Below are 21,989 nucleotides of genomic sequence, written 5' to 3' on the forward strand. Positions count from 1 at the left end.
ACCAATCAAGACATCAAAAAAGAATCAATGTTCCAGACCCAAAGTCCCCCTTTCTGCAGAGGCCACGCTCATACCTTGTAACTTTGTAACATTCATTTTCAATGTTTTGCGGTGGCTGTTTTCAGCTACATTGTAGCAGTCATTGTATGTACATATTATTTCTTTGGCTCTGCCCCTTTCACTTTGCATCAGTTCGGAGGTCTTTTCATGTGCCTCTAATTTGTTACCACTGAGTAACATTTTGTTATGTTGATATAGCACAATTTCTTTAGCCACTCCTCAACTGATAATCACCTACTTTGTTTCCAGCTCTTTGCCCTAACAAAAAGTGATGCTGGAAATATTTTTGTATATAGGGAACCTTTCTTTTTAATCAGATGTTCTTGGGGTATATGGCTAGCAATGGGATCTCAGGGTCAAAGGGGCTGGGCATTTTCTAGCTTAGAAACTTTCTTTAGCTCAAGGGGAGTTTCCAGCAATGATGAGAGCTTCATAGTATCATAGATTTAGAAATACAAAGGATCTTGGACATAATTAAGTTCAACCCCCTCATTTTATAAAGGAAGAAGTCCCAGAGAGGTGAAGTTATATAATAGTAATAATAACTAACATTTATATAATGCGTGCCATGTGCCAAGTATTGTACGATTATCTCATTTAATCCTCATGAAAATCTTCTGAGTTAAGTGCTATTATTATCCCCATTTAAAAGGTAAGGAAACCAGGACAGACAAAGCAGAGTCACACAGCTAGTAAGTGTCTGAGGCCAGATTTGAACTTAGGCCTTCCTTACTCTAGGTCTGGTGCTCTATCCACTGTACCACTAGCCTGCCTCTCATTTACTTAATGCCACAGAGGTAGCAGAGCTAGGATCTGAACCCAGGTCCTTTGGTTCCAAAAGCAGTGCTCTTTCCTTGATACTACATTGTAGCTCTATTCCAATTAACTGAATTCAACAAATATTTATTAAGGGCCTATTTACTATGTGCAAGGTATTGAGGACAGAGGATTGGATATACAGTTCCTGCCTGCAAAATCTTATGTTCTGTGGGGAGGTGGTCATGTGGCATTCATAATGATAAGCATAATGCAAGGCAATATACTATGGGGAAGGGGAGAAGAGAAGAGATCCAGACAAAGTGTTGTAGAAAACTTGGAGGAAGGAAGAAATGCCTTTTGGTGGAGAGATAAGGGAAAGAGCCAGATGTCTAGTTTGACCAGAACATAGAGTACGTGAAGGGAAGGAATGTGAAAGAGATCACCTGAAGAAGTAAGCTAGGGTGAACAGTTTTCTAGGTCAGGACAAAGAGCTTGGGTTTTATTGTAAGTCAATAGGAAGCTTCATGGTTTTTAGGCAGATACTGATAAAGACCGGATAAGTTTTAGCAAGATTAGTCTGGCATCTCTGAGAAGAATGGGTTGGAGAAGGGAGAGAAAGGAGAAAGAGAAGATGGAGCTCTTTGAGAGTAAGGATCGTTTCATTTATTGTCCTTTATTAATAAATTAATAAATGCCAATCTATTGATAGTCTAGGTGAGAGGTGATAAGGATCTGAACTAGGGTGAGGAAGGGGAAGGGAACAAGTATTAACGCTCAAGCCCTTCACAATTATTATCTCCTTTGATCTTCACAATAAACCTGGCAGGTAAGTGTAATTATTATCCTCATTTTGAGGAAACTGAGGCAGAGATTATGTGATTTGTCCAGGGTCACACAGTGTCTCATGGTGGTGGCTGTGAGAATGGAAAGGTTACAGATGCAAAAGGTTGTGGAAATAGGACTGATAGAACTTGGCAAACAGACAAATGTAGGGGTAACAGGGAAGAGAGAGCTGAAGGATAACCACAAAGCATTGATTTAGAGGTAGCTGGGTGGCACAATGGGTGGAGTGAGGGATGTGGAGTCAGAAAGATCTGTCACTTACTAGATTTGGGAGACTGGGCAAGTCACTTAATCTCTTGGCACCTCAGTTTTCTCATCTGTAAAATGGGGATAATAATGGCACCTACCTCTCAGGGGTGTAGTGAGGATCAATTGAGTTAACATATGTAAAGTACTCTAAACCTTAAAGCACTAAATAAATCCTAGGTATCATTGTTATTAGAAAAATGCTGATGCCATTAACAAAAATAGAGGCGTGGAAATGGTTGGGTGGTTCTAATGGGAAGATGATGAGGCCTGTTTTGGACAGGGTGATTTCGAGATGTGAGAGGACATTCAGATGAAAATATCCAACAGATCATTGCAAGGCTGGAGTTCAGGAGGGAGATAAAATATATAAATTTGGAAGTGAGGACAAAGTCAACCCGTGGGAATGGATGAGATCATCAAAGGAGAGGGTATAAAGAGAGGAGGGGCCCGGGTTACAGCTCTGGGTAGATGACTCAGGAAATGAAATCTAAAAAGAACAATCGAACTAGTAAAAGGAAAACCTGGAGAAACAGTGTCCCAGAAGCCAAGGAAGGACAGGGGGTTCTTAAACTTTTCTGTGTCATAGACCCATTTGGTAGTCTGGTGATAACCTATGCACCCATTCTTGGGTTATTTTTAAATGCATAAAATACATAGGATTGCAAAGGGAAGCAATTATTTTAAAATATAGTTATAAAAAATTAATTAAAAAAAAGACCCAGGTTAAGAACCCCTGAAGGAGGAAGCAATTATTAACAATGCTGAGTGTTGTGCAAAAAAAAAGTAGGAAGGGTGAGTACTGACAAAAAGCTATCAGATTCATCAGATCATAAACGTAGGGTTAGAAGGACTGACAGAAACCATTTAGTCTAATTTTTTCATTTTACAGATGAGGAAACTGAGGCTCAGGGAAGTTGTTAAATTACTTGCCCAAAATCAGATCCCTGGTGTCCTCTAAGAAAGCACGTTTTGTGGAGTGCTGAGGTCTGAAGCCAGATTGCAAGGGATTTAAATGAGTGAATATATGAGAAGGAAAGAGGCAGCTAAGTTTAGGACACTCTTTGTTAGAATTTACCAGTGAGAGAGAGGAGAGATAAAGGGAAATGACCTGAGGAAAATGGTAGGGTCAAAATGATAGTGGAGACCAGAGCATGTCTATAGGCAAGGGGGAAGGAGCCCAGAAAAAGGGAGACACTTAAGTGGAAGAAAGCAGGAATGTTCTGTAGACCAGACTTCTGAGCGAGCTAGGAGGCTCTGGTACCAAGGACGCAATGGAAAGCATTGGCTTTTGAAAGAGCATCTATATCATCCCTCATGTGAGAATGAAATAAATGAGGAGGGGTTAGGCAAAGATGTGGAGAGGTCCTGAGGTACAATGAAGGAGATGTGAGGGAATTAAAGGGAAACAATTTCAATCTGCTTCATGAAGTTGGAGGGGAAGTCCTCTGCTAGGAGAAGTCACCTTCTGTCCCTTCCCTCTCAGGAGACAGTCTTGCCTCCTACTTTCCTGAGAAAACCAGGGCCAGCTGACATATATGAGATGTGAAAACTGAGGCTCAGAGAATTGAATTAATTTCCCCAAGGTCATAATTCACATTCACACAGGACTTTAAGGCTGATAAATCACTTTTCTCATACCAGCCCAGTGAGGCAGGCATTACATATATTATTATCCTTACTTTAGAGATGAGGAAACAGAAGTTTCAGAAAGGTTATCTATTGGTAGCAAATAAACAACTGTTATTGAGGTTATGTGCCAGAGGCAGGACTTGAATTTTGCACCCAGTTCCAAGTCCAGCGCTCTCTGTTACACAAAAGTAGTAATGATTGGACCAGACTCACATTTATTGATTCCAGCCCAGAGCTCTAGTCTCCATCTTAGACTTTCTTCTTTTCTTAAAACTAGAATCACAGGATGTGAGAATCAGATTTATATGCTGTTGTGTTTGGAAAGGGTCTTAAAGCTCACCTAGGCTGATCATTTACATATGAGGAAACGATGGTTGAGTTATTCAGGTTGATAGGGCTATTAAGTGGCAGAGTTGGGCCCAGGTCTCCTGACTCTGCCTCCCACTGAGCATTCAAACCTACATGCAGAAAGATGCGTGATTATGCAAGAGACTAAAAACAGGAATGTTCTTTAAAGGTTCCTGAATGTTGGTGGGTGCATAATGTCTATTCATCAACTCAAAGGTGAGAATGGGGTCTAATTCCTTTGTCGCGCAGGGTTTGACATTCTCTCAGACGACAAATGTTTAGCAGCATGCCCATATATGAGGCAGGGGTTGGGTAGACTACAGAAGAAAAAAAAATCAAACAAAAACCAAGACTGTTGAATTGAACTCAGTTGTTAACAGCAGAAACTTTGACAAATGAAAACCTTTCACATGGTGGAAGCAGAGATGGAAGGCTCTGAATGTTAAAGGTCAACTTCAGTGCTTCCTCTGAAATGCCTCATCAAATACAAACCATCACTGTCAAAATTAACACAGAAAAGACCTCACTCACTGCTTCTTTCGCCAAGTCCCCCACTCCTCTCCTTTCTGGCATGGTTATCTCTACTATGTAGTCACAGAATGTGAATGCTGGGAAGGACCTTAGAACGGAGAATGTCAGGGCCGGAAGGGACATTAATTAGAACACAGAATGGCAAAGCTGGAAATGGACCTTTGTAGAATGTCAGAGATGGAAGGAACCTTATAATGTAGAGCAGAGGGTGTCAAACATGACACTTGGCTCACAATACTCACTCCCAAGTGTGGCTCAATCCAGATTAAAATAGAACTGGGAAATATTTAGCAAAATAAATAAAAACATAATAAAACAGAGAATATCAATATGTGACTTTCTAGGTCAATATGTGATCTGAAAGGATCATTCTTATGGCTTGGTGGTCTGTTTCTTCTATTGAAGTTCAACACTACTAATACTGAATGTCAGAACTCAAAAGTTCTGTTAGAATGTAAAACATTAGAGTTGGGAAGGACCTTGGAATGTGGAACATTAGGATCACAGAATGTTAAGACCAGAAGAAATGTTAGTCTAGTCTCACTTTTTTTTTTAATGGTTGAGGAAAATTGAGGCCCATAGAGGAAGTGATTTGCTCAAGATCACACAGCAAGTCCTGAGCACGACTTAGTATGTTGGGGGGGGGGGGAACATTCCAAACTGACACAGAGACACTCTTGGCAATGGGACCACTTGTATGTACCTGTATTGGTCACACATTAAGCAACAAGTGGGCTAATGCTCTCAATGGCAGCCTTTACTCCCCCAAGAACCCAGAATGCAGGCAGAGCTTATTTTTCTCTAGAGTTAATACTACGGGCAGGCAAAATAGGCAGCTTTAAAGAGCACAATGAGTTAAGATAACTGATATTTTATAAAGTTTTAAGGTTTGTAGATCAAATCATATTGCATATTTTATATGCATATTTTTAATGCCAGAAAAGCCTGCTCTCCCTAATCCACAATGATGTAGGTTACATTTCCTGCATGCATCATAACCATTTGTCTGGGGTACACAGATGCCTCGTCCCAGTTCTACCACTCAGCTTCCTATTTCCAGCTGCCTGGACTTAGTTTGTACATAGTCCAACATTTTGCACATGGTAAGGGCTTAGTAAATACGTGTTGAATGAATAGTGGAGGTTACTATACAATGAGATAATATACAAGGTCACCCACTGTCTCACAAGTACCATTTCAATTCCATTTGACCCTTACAAAGGGTCTGCTATGTGCAAGGTCCTCTTCTAGGCATAGTAGATACAAAGACAGATACAACACAGGCCCAGGTGCTAACGCTCTACCTTGGGGGTCTGAAATGGAAGGGGAAAGGACAAATACACAAAAAATGACACAAGGCAAAATGAAGTCAATTCAAAAATATCTAGGCAAAGTACCACAACTGGAGGAAGGGAAGCTCAGTTTCCCCCCGGGGCGATCAGAGAAGACTCCATGGAAGGTTGCATCTGAACTGGACCTTGAGAAGGAGGGACTTTAATAAACAGATGAGGAATTTATTCTTTCCACTTCTCTATCAGCTTTGTCAAACTCCTCATCATAATGGTTCTGCAAGTATTAATTGAGCATGTATTCTAGGCTTGACCTGAATACTAGCGGAAAAGAGGAGCTTGGAACACCTGTTCTGTGCTTTCTCAACGAATTCAACAAGGCAGGTGGGGAGAGATGACAAGTATACAAAATGAACCATGCAGGATGAGTCCATGTTAAACTACGGGGTCTGGAGGAGGTGATACTTCAGTCGGACCTTTTGTTTTAAGCACAGGGGTACAGCATGAGCACAGGAAATAAGAATATGGAGACTACTCCATATTCTACTATTGGAGGCACTGAGGTCTCCTTGATTCTCCTGGTTCAAATCCCATCATAGCCACTTTCTACCTGTGTGACCTGAGGCAAGTCACGCCATGTGCCTGGGTCTATTTCCTCTTTTATAAAAGGAGAAGGTCGCACTAGATAGCCTCTGAGTTTCTTTCTAGCCCTATATCAATGATCCCAGGAAGTCCTTCCAGCAGAATTTGTATTTCACCAGCAGATCTTTGAAAACCAAGGATAGTTACCTGAGGACTTTAATGGAAGCTGATTTGGGTTAATACTCAACCAAATATTTGTTAAGTACAAATATCTTTTTAAAAAAATTTTTTTAAATATTTATTTATTTTTAGATTTCGACATTCATTTCCATAAAATTTTGAGTTCCAATTTTTCTCCCCATGTCTCCCCTCCCCCTCCCCATAACACCTTGCATTCTGATTACCCTTTCCCTCAATGTGCCCTCCCTTCTATCACACCCCACTCTTCCCTTATCCCCATCTTCTCTCTTTTCTTGTAGGGCAAGACGGATTTCTATACCTCATTACCTGTGTTTCTTATTTCCCAGTTACATGCAAAAACAATTCTCAACATTCGTTCCTAAATGAGTTTCAACTTCTCTTCCTTCCTCCCTCCCCACCCATCCTCACTGAAAAGGCAAGCAATTCAATACAGGCTATATATGTGTCACTTTGCAAAAGACTTCCATAATAGTCATGTTGTGTAAGACTAACTAGATTTCCCTCCATCCTACCCTGTCCTTCATTTATTCTATTCTCTCATTTGACTTTGTCCCTCCCCAAAAGTGTTTACTTCTAATTACTCCCTTCTCCCATTTGCCCTCCCTTTTATCATCCCCCTCACCCCACCTATCCCCTTTTCTCCCCTACTTTCCTGTAGTGTAGGATAGATTTTCATACCAAATTGAATGAGCATGTTATTCCCTCCTTAAGTCAAATGTGAAGAGAGTAAACTTTGCTTTTTCCCTCTCACCTCCTCCCTCTTCTCCTCCATTGAAAAAGATATTTCTTATCTCTTTTATGAGTGATAATTTTCTCCATTGCATTTCTCCCTTTCTCCTCCCAATATATTCCTCTCTTACACCTTAATTTTATTTTTTATAGATATCATCTGTTCTGATTCAACTCAACCTGTGCTCTCTGTCTATATGTGTGTGTGTGTGTGTGTGTGTGTGTGTGTGTATGTGTGTGTATAATCCCTCCACCTACCCAAATACTGAGAAAAGTCTCAAGAGTTACAAATTTTATCTTTCCAGGTAGGAATGTAAACAGTTCAACTTTAGAGAGTCCTTTATGATTTCTCTTTCCTGTTTACCTTTCCATGTTTCTCTTTGATTCTTGTGTTTGAAAGTCAAATTTTCTGGCTTTTTCATCAAAAATGCTGGAAAGTTCTCTATATCATTGAATGACCATTTTTTCTCCTGAAGTATTATACTCAGTTTTGCTGAGTAGGTGATTCTTGGTTTTAATTCCAGTTCCTTTGACTTCTGAAATATCCTGTTCCAAGCTCTTTGATCCCTTAATGTAGAAGCTGCCAGATCCTGTGTTACCCTGATTGTATTTCCAAAATACTAGAATTGTTTCTTTATAGCTGCTTGCAATATTTTATCCTTGACCTGGGAACTATGAAATTTGGCTACAATATTCCTAGGAGTTTCTCTTTTTGGATCTCTTTCAGGAGGTGATCAGTGGATTCTTTCAATATTTATTTTGCCCTCTTGTTCTAGAATATCAGGGCAGTTTTCCTTGGCAATTTCATGAAAGATGATGTCTAGGCTCTTTTTTTGATCATGGCTTTCATAATTTTTAAATTGTCTCTCCTAGATCTATTTTCCAGGTTAGTTGTTTATCCAGTTGAGATATTTCACATTGTCTTCTATTTTTTCATTCTTTTGGTTTTGTTTTGTAATTTCTTGGTTTCTCATAAAGTCATAAGATTCCATCTGCTTCACTCTCATTTTTAAAGAACTATTTTCTTCAGCGAGCTTTTGAACCTCCTTTTCATTTGGCTAATTCTGCTTTTTAAAGCCTTCTTCTCATTGGCTTTTTGGATCTCTTTTTTCAATTGAGTTAGCCTATTTTTAAAGGTGTTATTTACTTCAGCATTTTTTTGGGTCTCCTTTAGCAAGCTGCTGACTTGCTTTTCAAGCTCTTCCATGGCCTGAGTCTACTGCATATTTATTTTGGAGGTACTAGATGTAGAAGCCTTGACTTCCTCTGCAGTATGCATTGTTCTTCCTCATCCGAAAGGATGGAAGGAAATACCTGTTCACCAAGAAAGTATCTTTCTATGGTCTTATTTTTTTCCCCTTTTTTGGGCATTTTCCCAGTCTGTTACTTGACTTCTGAATCCTTTGTCAAGAGGATGGTCCTAGCGCTCCTCCTCCTCCCAGGACCATGCTCAGAGCTGAGATTAAGATCAGCTGCTCGATTCCCTCAGGGGCTTTGGGTGGGGGCAGGGCTGCCATTGAGAGCTGAGGTTCAGATCCTTTGCTCAATTCCCTCAGGAGCTTTAGGCAGAGTGCTTCACAAATGGACGCTACTGCTACCTCCACCGCTACCACCACCACCTGAGGCCAGTGCTAGAGGGTACCCTGTTCCCCTCTTGCCCAGTTGGGAAAGCCCTCTCACTGACCTTTGAAGCTTTCTTTGGAGCTTATTGGTTCAGGGATCTGAGACCCTCCACTGCTGCTGGGAATTCTGCCCTGAAGACTAGGACACTGGTCCTGTTTCTCCCAGTGCCACAGGGCCAGGGCTGGGCTCTGCTCTGCTCCACATCCTGTGCAATACCTTTCTTGTCGGCCTTCCAGGTTACCTTTGGCTGGAAATCTCCTTCACTCTGTCGTTTTGTGGCTTCTGCTGCTCTAGAATTTGTTGAGAGTCATTTTTTACAGGTATTTTATGGGCTGTGGTGGAAGAGCTAGAATATGTGCATCTTTCTACTCCACCATCTTGGCTCCACCCCCTCTAAGTACAAATTTCTACAGCTTTTCTTACCTTCTTTGTTTCAAAAGGCTACAGCACCTATTGATTACCTACCCTTCCTAAGAGCTGAGGAGCAGCGTTTTTCCCTCATTAATTCCATTTCTGGGTTCACCTCCCATCTCATTCTTTAAAGCTCACAGTTTAGCCAAAGATACGTTAAACTCACTGCTAAGCAGTTGGCAAAACTCCTGAGTGTCCCACCCAGATTAAATTGTAACTGGAAAATATTTAACATAATAGATAAAAAAAACTCAATAAAATGTAGATTATGTTAATTTGTAGTTTTCTAAGTTGGGATTCATTTCTGTTTGAGCTCAATACCACTGCTGTGGCAGCCAAAGGTCTGCATTTGGAGTTAGAAGACTTAGGTTGGAATCTGAAGGAATGTAAGCTCCTTGGGGATGGGGAATGTTTCATTTTTATCTTTGTAGGGCATTTAGGTGGCTCTAGCAATGGATCAGAAAGACCTGAGTTCAAGCCTATTGGCTGTGATCCTGAGCAAGTCACTTAACCTTTATCTGCCTCAGTTTCCTCATCTGTAACATGGGGATTATAATAGCACCTACCTCCTAGGGTTGTTGTAAGGATAAAATGAGATTGTATTTTGCAAACCCTAAAGTGCAACATAAAAGCTAGTTATTATTATCACCACCAGGGCTTAGTGGCACCTTTCTTTCACATAATCACTTAATGCTGCCTTGCGGTGACACTTAATGACTTGGTGACCTTGAAGAGGTCACTCTTCTCTAAGTCTCATCTATATAATGGAGAAAACCAGTATCTGCATGACTTACCTCAGAGTCATAAAAAGAAATGCACTTTGTAAGCCTTAAAGACCTAGAAATGGAAACTCCCTCTTTTTATCTCCCTTGGCTTTCCCCCTGTTCTTCCTAGGTTCCATGTTTGTCATATTCATGATGGAGGGTCAGAGGCAGCTGGCATTAGAGCAAACAGGGCTGCACTTTTTATGTCCATGAAAAGAAAAAGTCACTGGTAGTTTTTTATCATCATAATTTACAGTTTATTAAAAAAATATACATCTTTCTTCCTCCATAAATTCACACTGGCCTTAAATATTCCTTTGGCAGGCCATGTACAAGGCTTTAAAGACATTCAGGATAGCTGCAATATAATTCCTAAGCATTTCACTGCTCTTGAAAATAGACGAAAAAGGTCTTTATTTCCTTCGGGTGCAGAATGAAGGTGGAGTTTCCCAGAGGTGTCCTGGAAGACCTGTGGAAGTCTGGAAAGGACAGAAGTGTCAGTTCTGACCTCAGCTCTAATGTTCTAATGTGCCAGACTTGGCTAATTTCCCTTATGCCTCCTAAATGCCCAGTTCACTCCTCCCTTTCAATCTGATTTGTCAGCCTGGACCAGAGACTGTGAGAGCTGATGGGAAACTTAGAACACAGACTGAGAGCTGGAAAAGAGTGAATGTTGCAGTTGGAGGGGCCTTAGCAAAGAGTATTTGGAGCCGAATGGATGTTAGGAACATTCTAGTTGTGCTTCTTCAGTCTATACATGAAGACACTAAACTAAGAACCAAGAAAATCCAGGTGGCCTTTAAGGATGTCCTTCTTCCATCTGGCCTCATTCCCTTAGATGGGAACCCAAGATGCAGAGCTGAGAGGCAAGAAGGCAGCTGGAGGGAAAGGGAATTAACCCACCCCCAAATAAACACCAGATATCTGTCAGGTTTGGTAACAGTAATCTGAGGAGCTATAAAAAGCCTCATTCTTATGGATCTTAACAGAAAAAGGACCAGAGTCTGAGGGAGGAGACCACTTTGACTCATCAATCAGCTGAGTGAATTTGGGCAGGTCACTTAACTTTCCTGGGACTCAGTTTCCTCACATCTAAAATGAGGGGTTTGGACTTGGTGTTCTCTAAGGTCCCTTCTATCTGACAATCAGTCAATCAGTCAACAAGCATATGTCGAGCATCTACTATGTGCCAGACACTGGGGGTACAAAGGATAAAATGACCCTTCTCTTAAGGAGTTTGACATTCTATGTTGTCTGGTCTCCTCCAGTTCTAGCGTTCCTAGGTTCCTGTTTTCAGTGAAAGGCCCCAGGCCGGTAGGTTGCTTCTGGTATATCCTGGATGAAGGTCTCAAAGATTCTGGCCCCAAACTTGTAAGGAGATATTGTTTGGCTACTCTAATCTGAATGGATGGAGTGCTTTGTGAAGGGCACTAGGACTAGGCACAAGCTTTCAGGAGAAGGATTCAGTACTCCCCAGAGCTCTCTCACCACTACTGGCCATAGCTTATTTTATCCTTCTCCTTGAAAGCTTTGATCCTTGTAAAGGTGCTAAGGGCTCTGAGACCTGAGGGGATCAGGATGCTATTAAGGAGGAAGAAGGGAAAGACAAAAAAGAAAGAGGTTAAGAGGCCAAGGAAACTAGGTCTGCTTCAAATTGTGCTGAGGGTCAGTCCAAGAGCAGAGGGTAGGGGTGGCCGGAGTTCCCAAGGAGGACAAAGGCTGGAGGACATGAGACCCAGTGAGTAGTAAATGGGCCCAAAGTCCCAGAAGGCCTGAGGAGATACAGATAGGAAAGGGAGGAACCTATGATTTCTCAAACCTTGGCCTTCAAGTCTGGCTGTTTTCCACTTCCAGCGATTCAGGTCCTTCACATCCCAGGTCCCTGTGAGGGAGCGCTCCTCCACTGAAGCTACCGTTCCTAGACTCTGGAGCAGAGACTGTTAAGAAACAAAGACATCAGGCATTGAGTTATTTGCAAGACCTGTGGAAAGCACTTCTTTGAAAAGTCTGTTTAAAACAAAATGGGCTGCACAATGTAATGGCTACAACATGACCACTGCCAAAAGTCTGAACAGGAATGTTGTGAAATCACAAAGAACAAGCACGGTTCCAAAGAAGAGACATAGGAAGATACCGTCACCCATACTTTTTGGAGGTGGGGGTCCACAGGTGTGGAAAACTGCATACATTTTCACAACTTAAAAAATATATTGGTTGGTTGTGCTGATTGTTTTTTTCTTCTTCCTTTTTAAAAAAATTTTTGTTTTGCTTTGTGATCTAGGATGGCTCAATGGGAGGGGGAGGAATATAGGGGGAAATTTAGGCAACAGAAAATCAAAAGACATCAGTAAAATTCACAATAGTGCAAATGGATGTGGGGCATAAACTTTAAGCACACAATTTGGTCCTGAGACTCCTGCTCTAACTTAGTCATAGTTTAGGATGATCAGAATTATGCTTCCAAATCAACACTACCTAAGGCAGATTACTGAGCTGGGGAGTCCAAACTTCGGATCCACCAAGGCGTTTTTGAGGTCCTTTTATAACATGGCTTCTCCCAACAAACATGGATAACTGAATGAAGAACATTCACACAAAAGGTAAAGATTAGAAACAGTTTCAGTTTTTTCTTATCTGGGACAATTATAAAGATGATAATCAGTCAACGATTCAAAAACTGTGCCTAGAGTCATGCTAGGTGCTGCAGGAGATGCTGTGATGGGCAAGATATGGTCCCTGCCTTCATGATCTGGATGGGAAAGTAAGACATGGAAACATGGAGACAAAACAATAAGGGTCACTGGGTTTCGAGGAACAGAAAAGGGACCTTAAAACACAGGATAATAGAACTGGAAGCTTAAGGTCATCAAATTCAAAAGTGATACTATAAAGGACAGTAGTTAGACAGTTAGAGTTAGAAAGGACCTCAGAGGCCTCTAGCCCCCTCATTTTCACAGATGAGGAAACTGGGGAACAAAAAGGTAAAGTGACTTGCTCAAAATCACACAGACAGTAAGTATCTTAGGCTGAATTAGAACTCAAATTTTTCTGACCTCAGGCCAGGACTCTATCTACATGTATTTATATTGCCAAAAAACTGGAGTCAAGCAAATGTTCAACGAGCAGAATGACTGAATAAACTATCTCATTAATTAATCTGAATATTTATAATGACAGAGCAATGGAACTGTAGTTGGAAGACCTTGGGTCAAATCCTGGCTCTTCTACATATTTCTCGTGCAAGCCACTTTATCTCCGGGGTGCTCAGCATCCTCATCTGAAAAATAAGGGAGTTGGACCAGATGACCTTTAAGGTCCCTCCAATTTTATAATTCCAAATGATTCAAAAACAAAGAAATATGCAAAAACTTATATGAAGTGATGCAAAATGGGGCTAAAAGAATTAAAAGAGCAACACACACGTTGGCCAAAAACTTTTGCACAGAAGGAAAAAAGAGGCAGGAGACACAGCAAATGAATTGTCCTTTACAAAAGTTCATGTCAGGTTATTCCCATTTTTCTCTCTTAATACAACACCAATTGTTCTGATTTCACAGGATTATTAGGGCTCAGTTTCATAGTTTATTTATTTGGAGTTTTTGCAAGTATTAAGCTTAGAATGAAAGGTTATTTTAAAATAAAAGAAAAATGGGCTAACTACTCTTGTCCTGGTGAAATATTTTTCTGCCTTTGGCCCACTTCATGGCTCTGGGAATCTGCCTTGGTAGGCTGGAATGCCAGTTTTAACAACTTATTACTACATGACACTGTGCAAATCAGTTACCTATCTGGACTTCAGTTTCCCAGTCTATAAAATGCAGATGAGGATATGTAAGGCCTGCTGAGAGAATACCCATTTCATCACCTGAAAGTTGCTATAAAAACACAAACTGCTCCACGTTATGGATGAGGAAAGGCCTACAGTCGGTGAACTCTGAGCAGTAGCAGTACCAAATTTTCTGTTTCCCTCCATGAGGCCCTCCCTGCTGATGAGACCCTCAGCTCCAGCCTTAACACTCATGCAGACAGAGGCAGAGAAGGGGAGCTTGGGAGGGAGGAGACAAGACCAAACTACAAGGCAGCTTCTGTGCTGGGGGCTGGCTCAGCTACTTACTGTCTGACCTTAGATGAGTCACTTTCCTTGTCTGAGTCTCAGTTTCCTTACTTAGAAAGATCTCTCTATCTCAACACAACAATTCTAGGAGGTTCCTCAGTAAAGGGAGAGGCCAACCCTGAGAAAAGCACTTTGAAGTGGTCCTCACTGCTGAATTTCCTGTGATGATCAAATTTATAGGTGGGTCCTGTGTACTAGGCATTGGTAAACACTTCCTGTGTGGTGGCTCTAATTTTACTGCCACTTACCCTTTTTTCTCAGACACTAGGTAACTGAATCAATCCTTTTCCATTTGTAATTCAATCGACCCACCAACCCAAGTGAAATTTTTGTCACAAATCTTTCTCGGAGGCATGCCTCCCTCTTTTCACTTGCAAAATGCCTGCTCATCCTTTAAATCCTAACTCAAATGCCACCTCTTCCAAGAAGCCCTTCCTGATCCCTTGGTCTGTAAACCTCAGGCAATTTCCTGAGATTTCAAGTATTAAGCAGCTGTCAATCTGCACTGATAGAAGAATTTCCATACTGGAAGTTTCCTACACTAATGAAGCCCTAAGTCTGATTTTTTAAAAAATGTCGTATCCTCCATTTTAGACAGTAAACTCCATGAAGACCAGGCCTATTTCTTATCTAAACTTTGTTTCTCCTTGAGTGCCTAACAGTATTAAGTCCTATGTACACATCAGGTGATTAATAAAATTTATGGAAGTGAATTAATAACATCCCTGACAAATGGTGGCAGAATCACAGATTTAGAGAAGGAACGAAATCTCTGGATGAGAAAACACCCTCTACCAATACAGGTCAGTACATTTTATGTACATTTTTTGTACATAAAGTGACCTCTCCAGGGTCACAAAGCCAGGAAGTGTCAGAGATGGGATCTGAACCTGGGTCTTCCTGGCTTTGAGGCCAGCTCTCCTCTCTAATGATGAGACTGACTTTCGCCAAGTCACTTTTTCTCTCTAGGCCTCATTCCACAACTGCAAAATGAGTTGCATGAAGATGATTTTTAAGGCTCCTTCCTGCTCCAGGACCAACTGAATCTATCAGTTATTTCCATCCTGCTCTGAAATGAGATTTTGTAGTGAAAAATGGACATGTCCAATGTACCTGGGTTACAGAGTACTGGTGTTTTCTCTCTAGGTTGGTTGTAGGGAAGGAAGACAGCTAAGGGCTAAAGCTCACAGGAGACCTAAAGAAACCATCTATTAGTAGGGAAGGAAGTGGGTGGTCTGATCTCAGAGATGTGGAAAGCATCCACAGAGAGTAAACCTATATAGTACCAGGCCCAACTCTCATGACCCAAGGACTCTCAACCAAAAGGATTCTGCCACCAGGTTATGTGCTACCATGGTGGAGGGCCCTTGAAGAGGACCATGCACTTCCTGTTGAGATCTCATAAACATAGGGGAAGGGAAAAAAAAGTGGAGGGAAACTGAAGAGCTTGTATGAAGTAATTCAGAGTCAAGAAAAGTAGCAGACAGAGAACATCACACACAAGAACCTCAGTATGAAGGAAAGGAAACAAGGCTGAAGCCATCGGACCTCAGATGTATGGAATGATCAGTCTGGACCCCACAGGACTGAAGGAACCGAGGAGAAGGATGAAGAGACAGACAGCAGAGAGGCTTGTCTGTACTCCCCAGTGTTTAGCAAAACGCCCAGCCCCCTATAAGTGCTTAATGACTGCTTGTTGAATATCTGGCTTGTCTAAGATCTGCTGGATGTTTTCACTTGTGCTTTGAACTAGGAAAAATCACAACACCTCTTGGAATTTTGCTCATCTATAAAATCATGATGATAATGTTAACAAAGTTAAACAAAAAAGAAAATGCTTTGTAAATTTTAAAAAGGCGCTTTGGTAGCTACTATTTTTTTCTACCAGGCCGGAGAGGTTTGGGCATAATGATTGTATCACTGAGATTTGGTGGGATGGAAACCATGAAAAGGCCATGTTTCTGGAGGGGTATACCTTATTCAAAAGACATAAGTAAAGTAAAAAAGGAGCTGGGTGGCCTTGTACCTTAGGAAGGTACATTCATGAGAGGCAACCTAGGAACTAGAGAAGAGAAACATGAGGATGAGCATTTGGGTGAAAGTTGATGGAATGAAAAGTAAATTTGTCACTGGAATGTACTACAGACCACCTGGCTGGAAAGAGGATATAGATGTGGAAACACAAGAGGTCTATCATGGTCATGCACTGGGATGAACTCCAGATTTGACTCCAAATCTCTGGAACTTTCTGGTCCTGTCCTGTGACTTCTTAGTGGGAGAACTCCTTACTGTGGCAAGATCTTCCCTCCAGGCTTTGTGAAGCTTTGAAACATGGGAAATTATGTGATGCTGACCAATTAAAAGAGCAGTTTCAGAGGCAGGACTTGAACCCAGGTCTTCCTGGCTTCAAGGCTGCTCCTCTACCCATGAGGCCAAGCTTCCTCTAATTTATCAGTTTTTGTGAGGCTAGGTCTCTTATGTGTGAGGTTTGCTTAGGGAGTCCCTCTCACCCCCTGCTCATGGTGGGACTGCAATAAGGTGAAAGGAGGAGAAGGAGGTAGGTGTTACCTTCAGGTTCACAGTCACTGGCTGGGAAAGATCTGGGTCTTCTCCTGCCTCGTATAAATGGCAGATCCGGAGTAAGACCCGGTTGAGGTCAGGACCACTCTCCTTCCTGTGACCTTGAGAAATAGAACAAAGCAGGGAGCAGATGATCAATCAGAGCATCAATTATTCAATCAAACAAGAGTTTACTAAGCATTTCCTATGTGCTAGTTACTAGGCTAAATGGGAGGGATACAAAGAAAGGCAAAAACATAATCCCTGTCCTCAAAGAGCTTATATTCAGACAACCATTACACTGAGAGTTGGAAGGGACCACAGAGTTCACTTAATCCAACCCTTTCATTTTATGGAAGCAGCTGAGGTCCTGAGGCTAAGCAATGTCAAGTAGTCAGGAACAAAGCTAGAATCTGAAACCAGGCACTTGTATTTCAAATCTAGAAAGTACTACTTGTGTTGCTCCATCCTGTCTCTTGCCCAGAGGAAGAATCTAAGGGGAACTTTGCACAAAGAGTTGGCCAGTATCAAAGGGGATCTACAGTGAGCTCATCCTTTCTTCAGGACACAGCTTTTCCCACTAAGGTACAATTTGTGTCCTGCCTCTTTCTGGAACCATCACTGAATACAGTAGCTCACCATGAGCCCTCCCTTCCCTCAGCTCTTGTTGTACTTAACAGTCTGACACATAATTTAGTGCTTCATTGATCTCTAATTGTTCCATGTTCTCTTTTATTGCCTCAAGTGGAGTATGGGTATTCTGAGAATAGGGACTGCAGGAGGATGGAAAGAATCCTGTTCCGGGCAGCAGACAATGTCAGATAACAGCTATGGCTTGTTCCATGGGTGGAACAAGCAAATCACTTCTCTCTCTGGCCTTCACTTTCCTCATCTTTTAAATGGTGCTAAGAAAACCTATAATACCTAGCAGCTCTTTTCTGGGTGTAAAGAATTGGAAATTGAGGGGATGCCCATCAACTGGGCAATGGCTGAACAAGATGTGATATGTGATTGTGATATGTGATCATATATTGTGATATGTGATTGAATATTATAAGAGTACTATAAGAAATGATGAGCAGGAGACTTTCAGAAAAAATTGGCAAGACCTACATGGGCTGATGCAAAGTGAAATGTACTGTGTACAAAGTAATAGCAAAATACTGTAAGATATCTTTTTTTAAGACACTATAAGACATGCGTGCAAAGTAATAGCAATATTGGAAGATAGCTGTGAATGACTTGGCTATTTTCAGCAATACAAGGATCCAAAACAACTCTCCATCCCCAGAGAAAGAACTGATATGAATACAATCTGAATACAGATCGAAGCATACTTTTTAATTTTATTTTTCTTGAGGCTTTTGTCATTTTTTGTCTATATTTTCTTTCACAACATGATTATTATAGATATGTTTTGAATGACTACACATGTATAACATATATCGAATTGCTTGCCTTCTCCGTGGCAGTGGGGGTGGGCAGGGAGGAAAGGAGAGAATTTGGAACTCAAAGTTTTAAAAGTGAATGCCAAAAATTGTTTTTACATACAACTGGGAAAAATAAAATAAAAATAATAAAAAACAATATATCTTTCTACACTTCCAGACTACCACTGGCCTTTTAGTGTGTTGAATACGTACCTGGGGGGGATTTCTTTCTAGCTCACTATAAATGAATTTTTCAGATTAAATTATTTGTTCTTGAGTTACAGGGAGTAAATAAAAACAAAACAAAACAAAAAAAACAAAATAAAAAGAAAACCTACATCGCTAAGCCCTGAAAACCTTATAGCACTCCTATTAGAATGAATACAATCACATATCTTTTATGTCTTGTGAACCAGCACTGGGCTGAGCACACAGCACTTAAACTCTTAGGCATTGATGTTACAAACTTATCTTGTTCTGTATTATTGGGGGAGATAATGTCAATGATAACAGCAAGAGCAGCTAAAGTCTATAGAGCATTTTAAGGTATGCAAAGTATGTGACTTAGACCATTCCATTTGATCTTCATAACAATCCTGTGGGTTATGTTATTTGCTCTTTAGAACAACTTAAACATTATTTGTCATTTGTAACTCAGCCATTATTATTCCACAGAAGGAGTCTATGAAGACTTCAGAATGAGTATACAGACAAAGATTCCTCAAGGATTTCAGAGAATATGGGGGTTGCTTTAAGCTGGAGTCATAGTAATGGGAGGTTTTTTTGGAAGAGAGAGTCCTTAACCTAGGCTTTGAAATATTGCAGAGATTTGGACTCGGAATCAGGGTGATCAAGGGGACTTGAAGTCGAAGCCCTTACACGATTGGAAAGTCTTTCAGTCATCATAGTCATGAGTAATGTCTTGGTGACCTAAGGTAGAACAGTAGCCTAATAAGAACTTCTGTTCCCATCATCCTCCTAGGAAAGCCTGCCTCACCTTTCTGCAGACTCTGCAGATGCTTTGTGTGGTTAGAACTGTACTGCCACCCTGGTACGCTGAGAATCTGGAGGTGAAGATTGGAGGGAAGAGCTGGAGCATCTTTCTGGACATATCCTGGTGGCATCTGGTCATTAACTGCATTTGAACCAAAAACAAGATATTTTCCATGATTTGTGAAGAACAAAGAAGAAAAGTCAAGAACCTGGTAATAGTGTCAGCACTTTGCAAAACTGGGAACCAACAATTTCTTGCTATCTCACATAGCTTTTCCAGTGCTGTTCTCACCCCACTTCCCTCTCTGATGTGGACTCCTACTATTGACCATGTCTACGGCCTGCTCTCAACTTTCCAGACCAGTCATTTCCATACTGACTTTCTGTGCATAATTGTACTACAGATTCTTTAGGGCAAGGATCAAAATCAATGTCAAACTAGAAGAAAGAATAAAAATGAGAAGGTATGTTATGTAGTTGGGGAACCCCTATCTGTCCAATTTAAACTAACTGCTAATGTCCAAAAAAAATGCCTCCCAAAACTAAAAATGTCAACACAGATTGTTAGCATTTCCTAAAAGAAGCTAAACTGACATAAGTTAGCTGCCACTGTTGTTGCTGTGTTTGTCCTTTATACTCTAAGAGGGCCGTGACACCAAGATGATGACATGATTTGCAGTTGACTTTGATTTGAGTGAGGGAGGGCTCTTAAAAGAAATCAAAAGATACTGTAAAATGCCCTAACTAACAAACCTGGACAACCTTGCCAAGTAGAGAGATGTGACAGCCAAGGGCAACAGTATAATATTGGCTGAAGCAATAGTACTGACTGATAAAAGCAATGAGAAGTAGTTCAGGAAAAACTCAGTTTTCAGAAAGCTTGGTCAGATGCCCAACTCAGCAAAATCATCCTGAGGGTATTTAAGGATGAAATTAAGAGGACAGCAAGAGATGAAAAATCAAAAAGATCTACAAGGACTTTTATATTCATTCTTCTCGACATAAATTTTAGCTATGACAGCAAGTTATAATTCAAGTCCATATGGGAGAGTAGGGTCAAAATAACTGATATTTCATAGATCACTGATAAGGTTCCAAATTGTAACTAGCTGTTTTATTTCTTCAAGAACGGCTTTGTAACAGCAAATGTAAATGCAGCATTTTTTTCTTAGAAGAGCTATAGAGGAAACATGAAAGATCATATTGTACGAATAAGAACAGCTAGCATTTATGTAGTGCTTTAGGCTTGCAAGGTGCCTCATGCGACCTCATTGATGATGATGATGATGGTGACGACAGCAGCTAACATTTATACAGTGCTTACTGTGTGCCTGGCACTGAGCTAAGTGCTTTACAATTATTATCCCACTGGTCCTGTGAGGTGGGTGCTATTGCCATCCCCATTTTATGGATGAAGAAACAAGCAAGCAGAGGTTGTGACTTGGTCACACAACTACTAAGTATTTGAGGCTGAATTTGAATTCAGGTCTTCCTAACTTTAGGTCTAGTGCTCTATCCACTGCACCTAGTTGCCTGTTTAAAAAAAAATAAATATGAAAAATTCATGGTTAGTTTAAGGGAGCTCAAGTGGAGAGCCCCACTTGAATTTCAGGCAGAATATTCCCCTTGTAGTTCAGATGCTGAGAAAAGACCCACCATTAATGACTGGGGAAGTAGTTGCTATATCTGCACCAATGTTCTGAACCGAGGTCCAAGTGAGAGTTCCAAACACTTGATGTCTGACCTTGGATAAAGGACTTCCTCTTGCTGAGTCTCAGTTTCCTCTTCTGTAAAATGACCATAATAGTGCTTGGAACACTTGCCTGTCCCGGTTGTTTTGAAGGAGTGCTATTTAAATGGGAGCAAATTTTACTTATTTTGGCATTGATCTAATGAGCTAACAAAAGGATCCAGTTCGGGCATTTGGCAGAACACAGAATTTACTACTACAAAAGAAGTTTGAAATAATTTAGTTCAGTTCCCTCATTTTAAATAGGGGGAAACTGAGGCCCAGAGGTAGTAACATATCTGCTCAGTCATACAATGAGTGAACAGCAGAGCCAGGATTTGAACACACATCTTGTGTCTTTAAATCTTGTACTCTTTCACACATATAATCTATTTCCCAAACTACTAGGTGTTTTGAAAATGGACATCTACTTACTAGTTAATTCTCCAAATATGACAACTGGTCTGTGCTCCAAAGCCATTCTGCTCATGTGATACAGAGCAGTGGTGATGGGCTTGGGTCCTAGGAGGAGCCAGAAAGTTGGCCGAACCACGGATGTATCATTCAAAGTGAGGTTATAATTTTGGTCCCACTCAAAGTTGTTCCACAGTCTCCTATGTAGCATCACCTGTTAAAAAAATGTCAACCGGGTGGTCACTTCTTCCACTATCTCTCTTAACAAGCACTCAAGGGAAAAGGCCTGTCCTCCTTTTACCTCTATCTGCCCATTTCCTTGACTAGAGACGCCATGTGATCTTTCAGACAGCAGTACAAGCCTTGTGCTGTTATCTTCAATGAAAGCTGTCTGCACCATAGGATAATAATTCTGTAGACATAAAAGACCAAGAAATGAAGTAAGTGACTCTGGGCAGAATACAGCAATACCCCAAATCCATATAGAAGTCAGATAGATACCTGACAACCTCAATTACCCCAAGGTGACACAAACTCAGAGGAAAATTGTTTAAAAGACCCAAGAGCTTCTAAATAAGTTTTTATGAAACTCATGTATTTTAATCTATGGAAGCTATCCTTATATCTCCATTTACAGTCTATTTACTCTTATATAAAATTTTAATAAGTCTGGGTATGTGGTTAGAATCAGCAGATTAGAAAGAGGGTCAGCGAACTCTGCAAGATGCAGGA

The 21,989-nt window shown here is 40.9% G+C and overlaps 1 protein-coding gene across 2 annotated transcripts in view; it reads right to left on the bottom strand.

Annotated features, from left to right (window-relative positions):
- Positions 1-10,251: 10,251 nt before the first annotated feature.
- The window catches only part of MAN2B2 (mannosidase alpha class 2B member 2), a 79,634-nt gene continuing 67,896 nt past the window's right edge, over positions 10,252-21,989 (bottom strand). For both annotated transcript variants that reach the window (XM_072620177.1, XM_072620178.1), the window contains 6 exons: positions 21,559-21,669; positions 21,279-21,471; positions 19,119-19,256; positions 16,701-16,813; positions 11,838-11,955; positions 10,252-10,497 (listed from right to left, as the gene is read on the bottom strand). In XM_072620177.1, the coding sequence (XP_072476278.1) occupies positions 10,400-10,497; positions 11,838-11,955; positions 16,701-16,813; positions 19,119-19,256; positions 21,279-21,471; positions 21,559-21,669 (771 nt within the window). In that variant the 3' untranslated portion in view covers positions 10,252-10,399. The remainder of the gene's footprint in view (positions 10,498-11,837; positions 11,956-16,700; positions 16,814-19,118; positions 19,257-21,278; positions 21,472-21,558; positions 21,670-21,989) is intronic.

This window comes from Notamacropus eugenii, chromosome 6 (genome assembly GCF_028372415.1).
Source record: "Notamacropus eugenii isolate mMacEug1 chromosome 6, mMacEug1.pri_v2, whole genome shotgun sequence".
NCBI classification, from domain to species: domain Eukaryota; kingdom Metazoa; phylum Chordata; class Mammalia; order Diprotodontia; family Macropodidae; genus Notamacropus; species Notamacropus eugenii.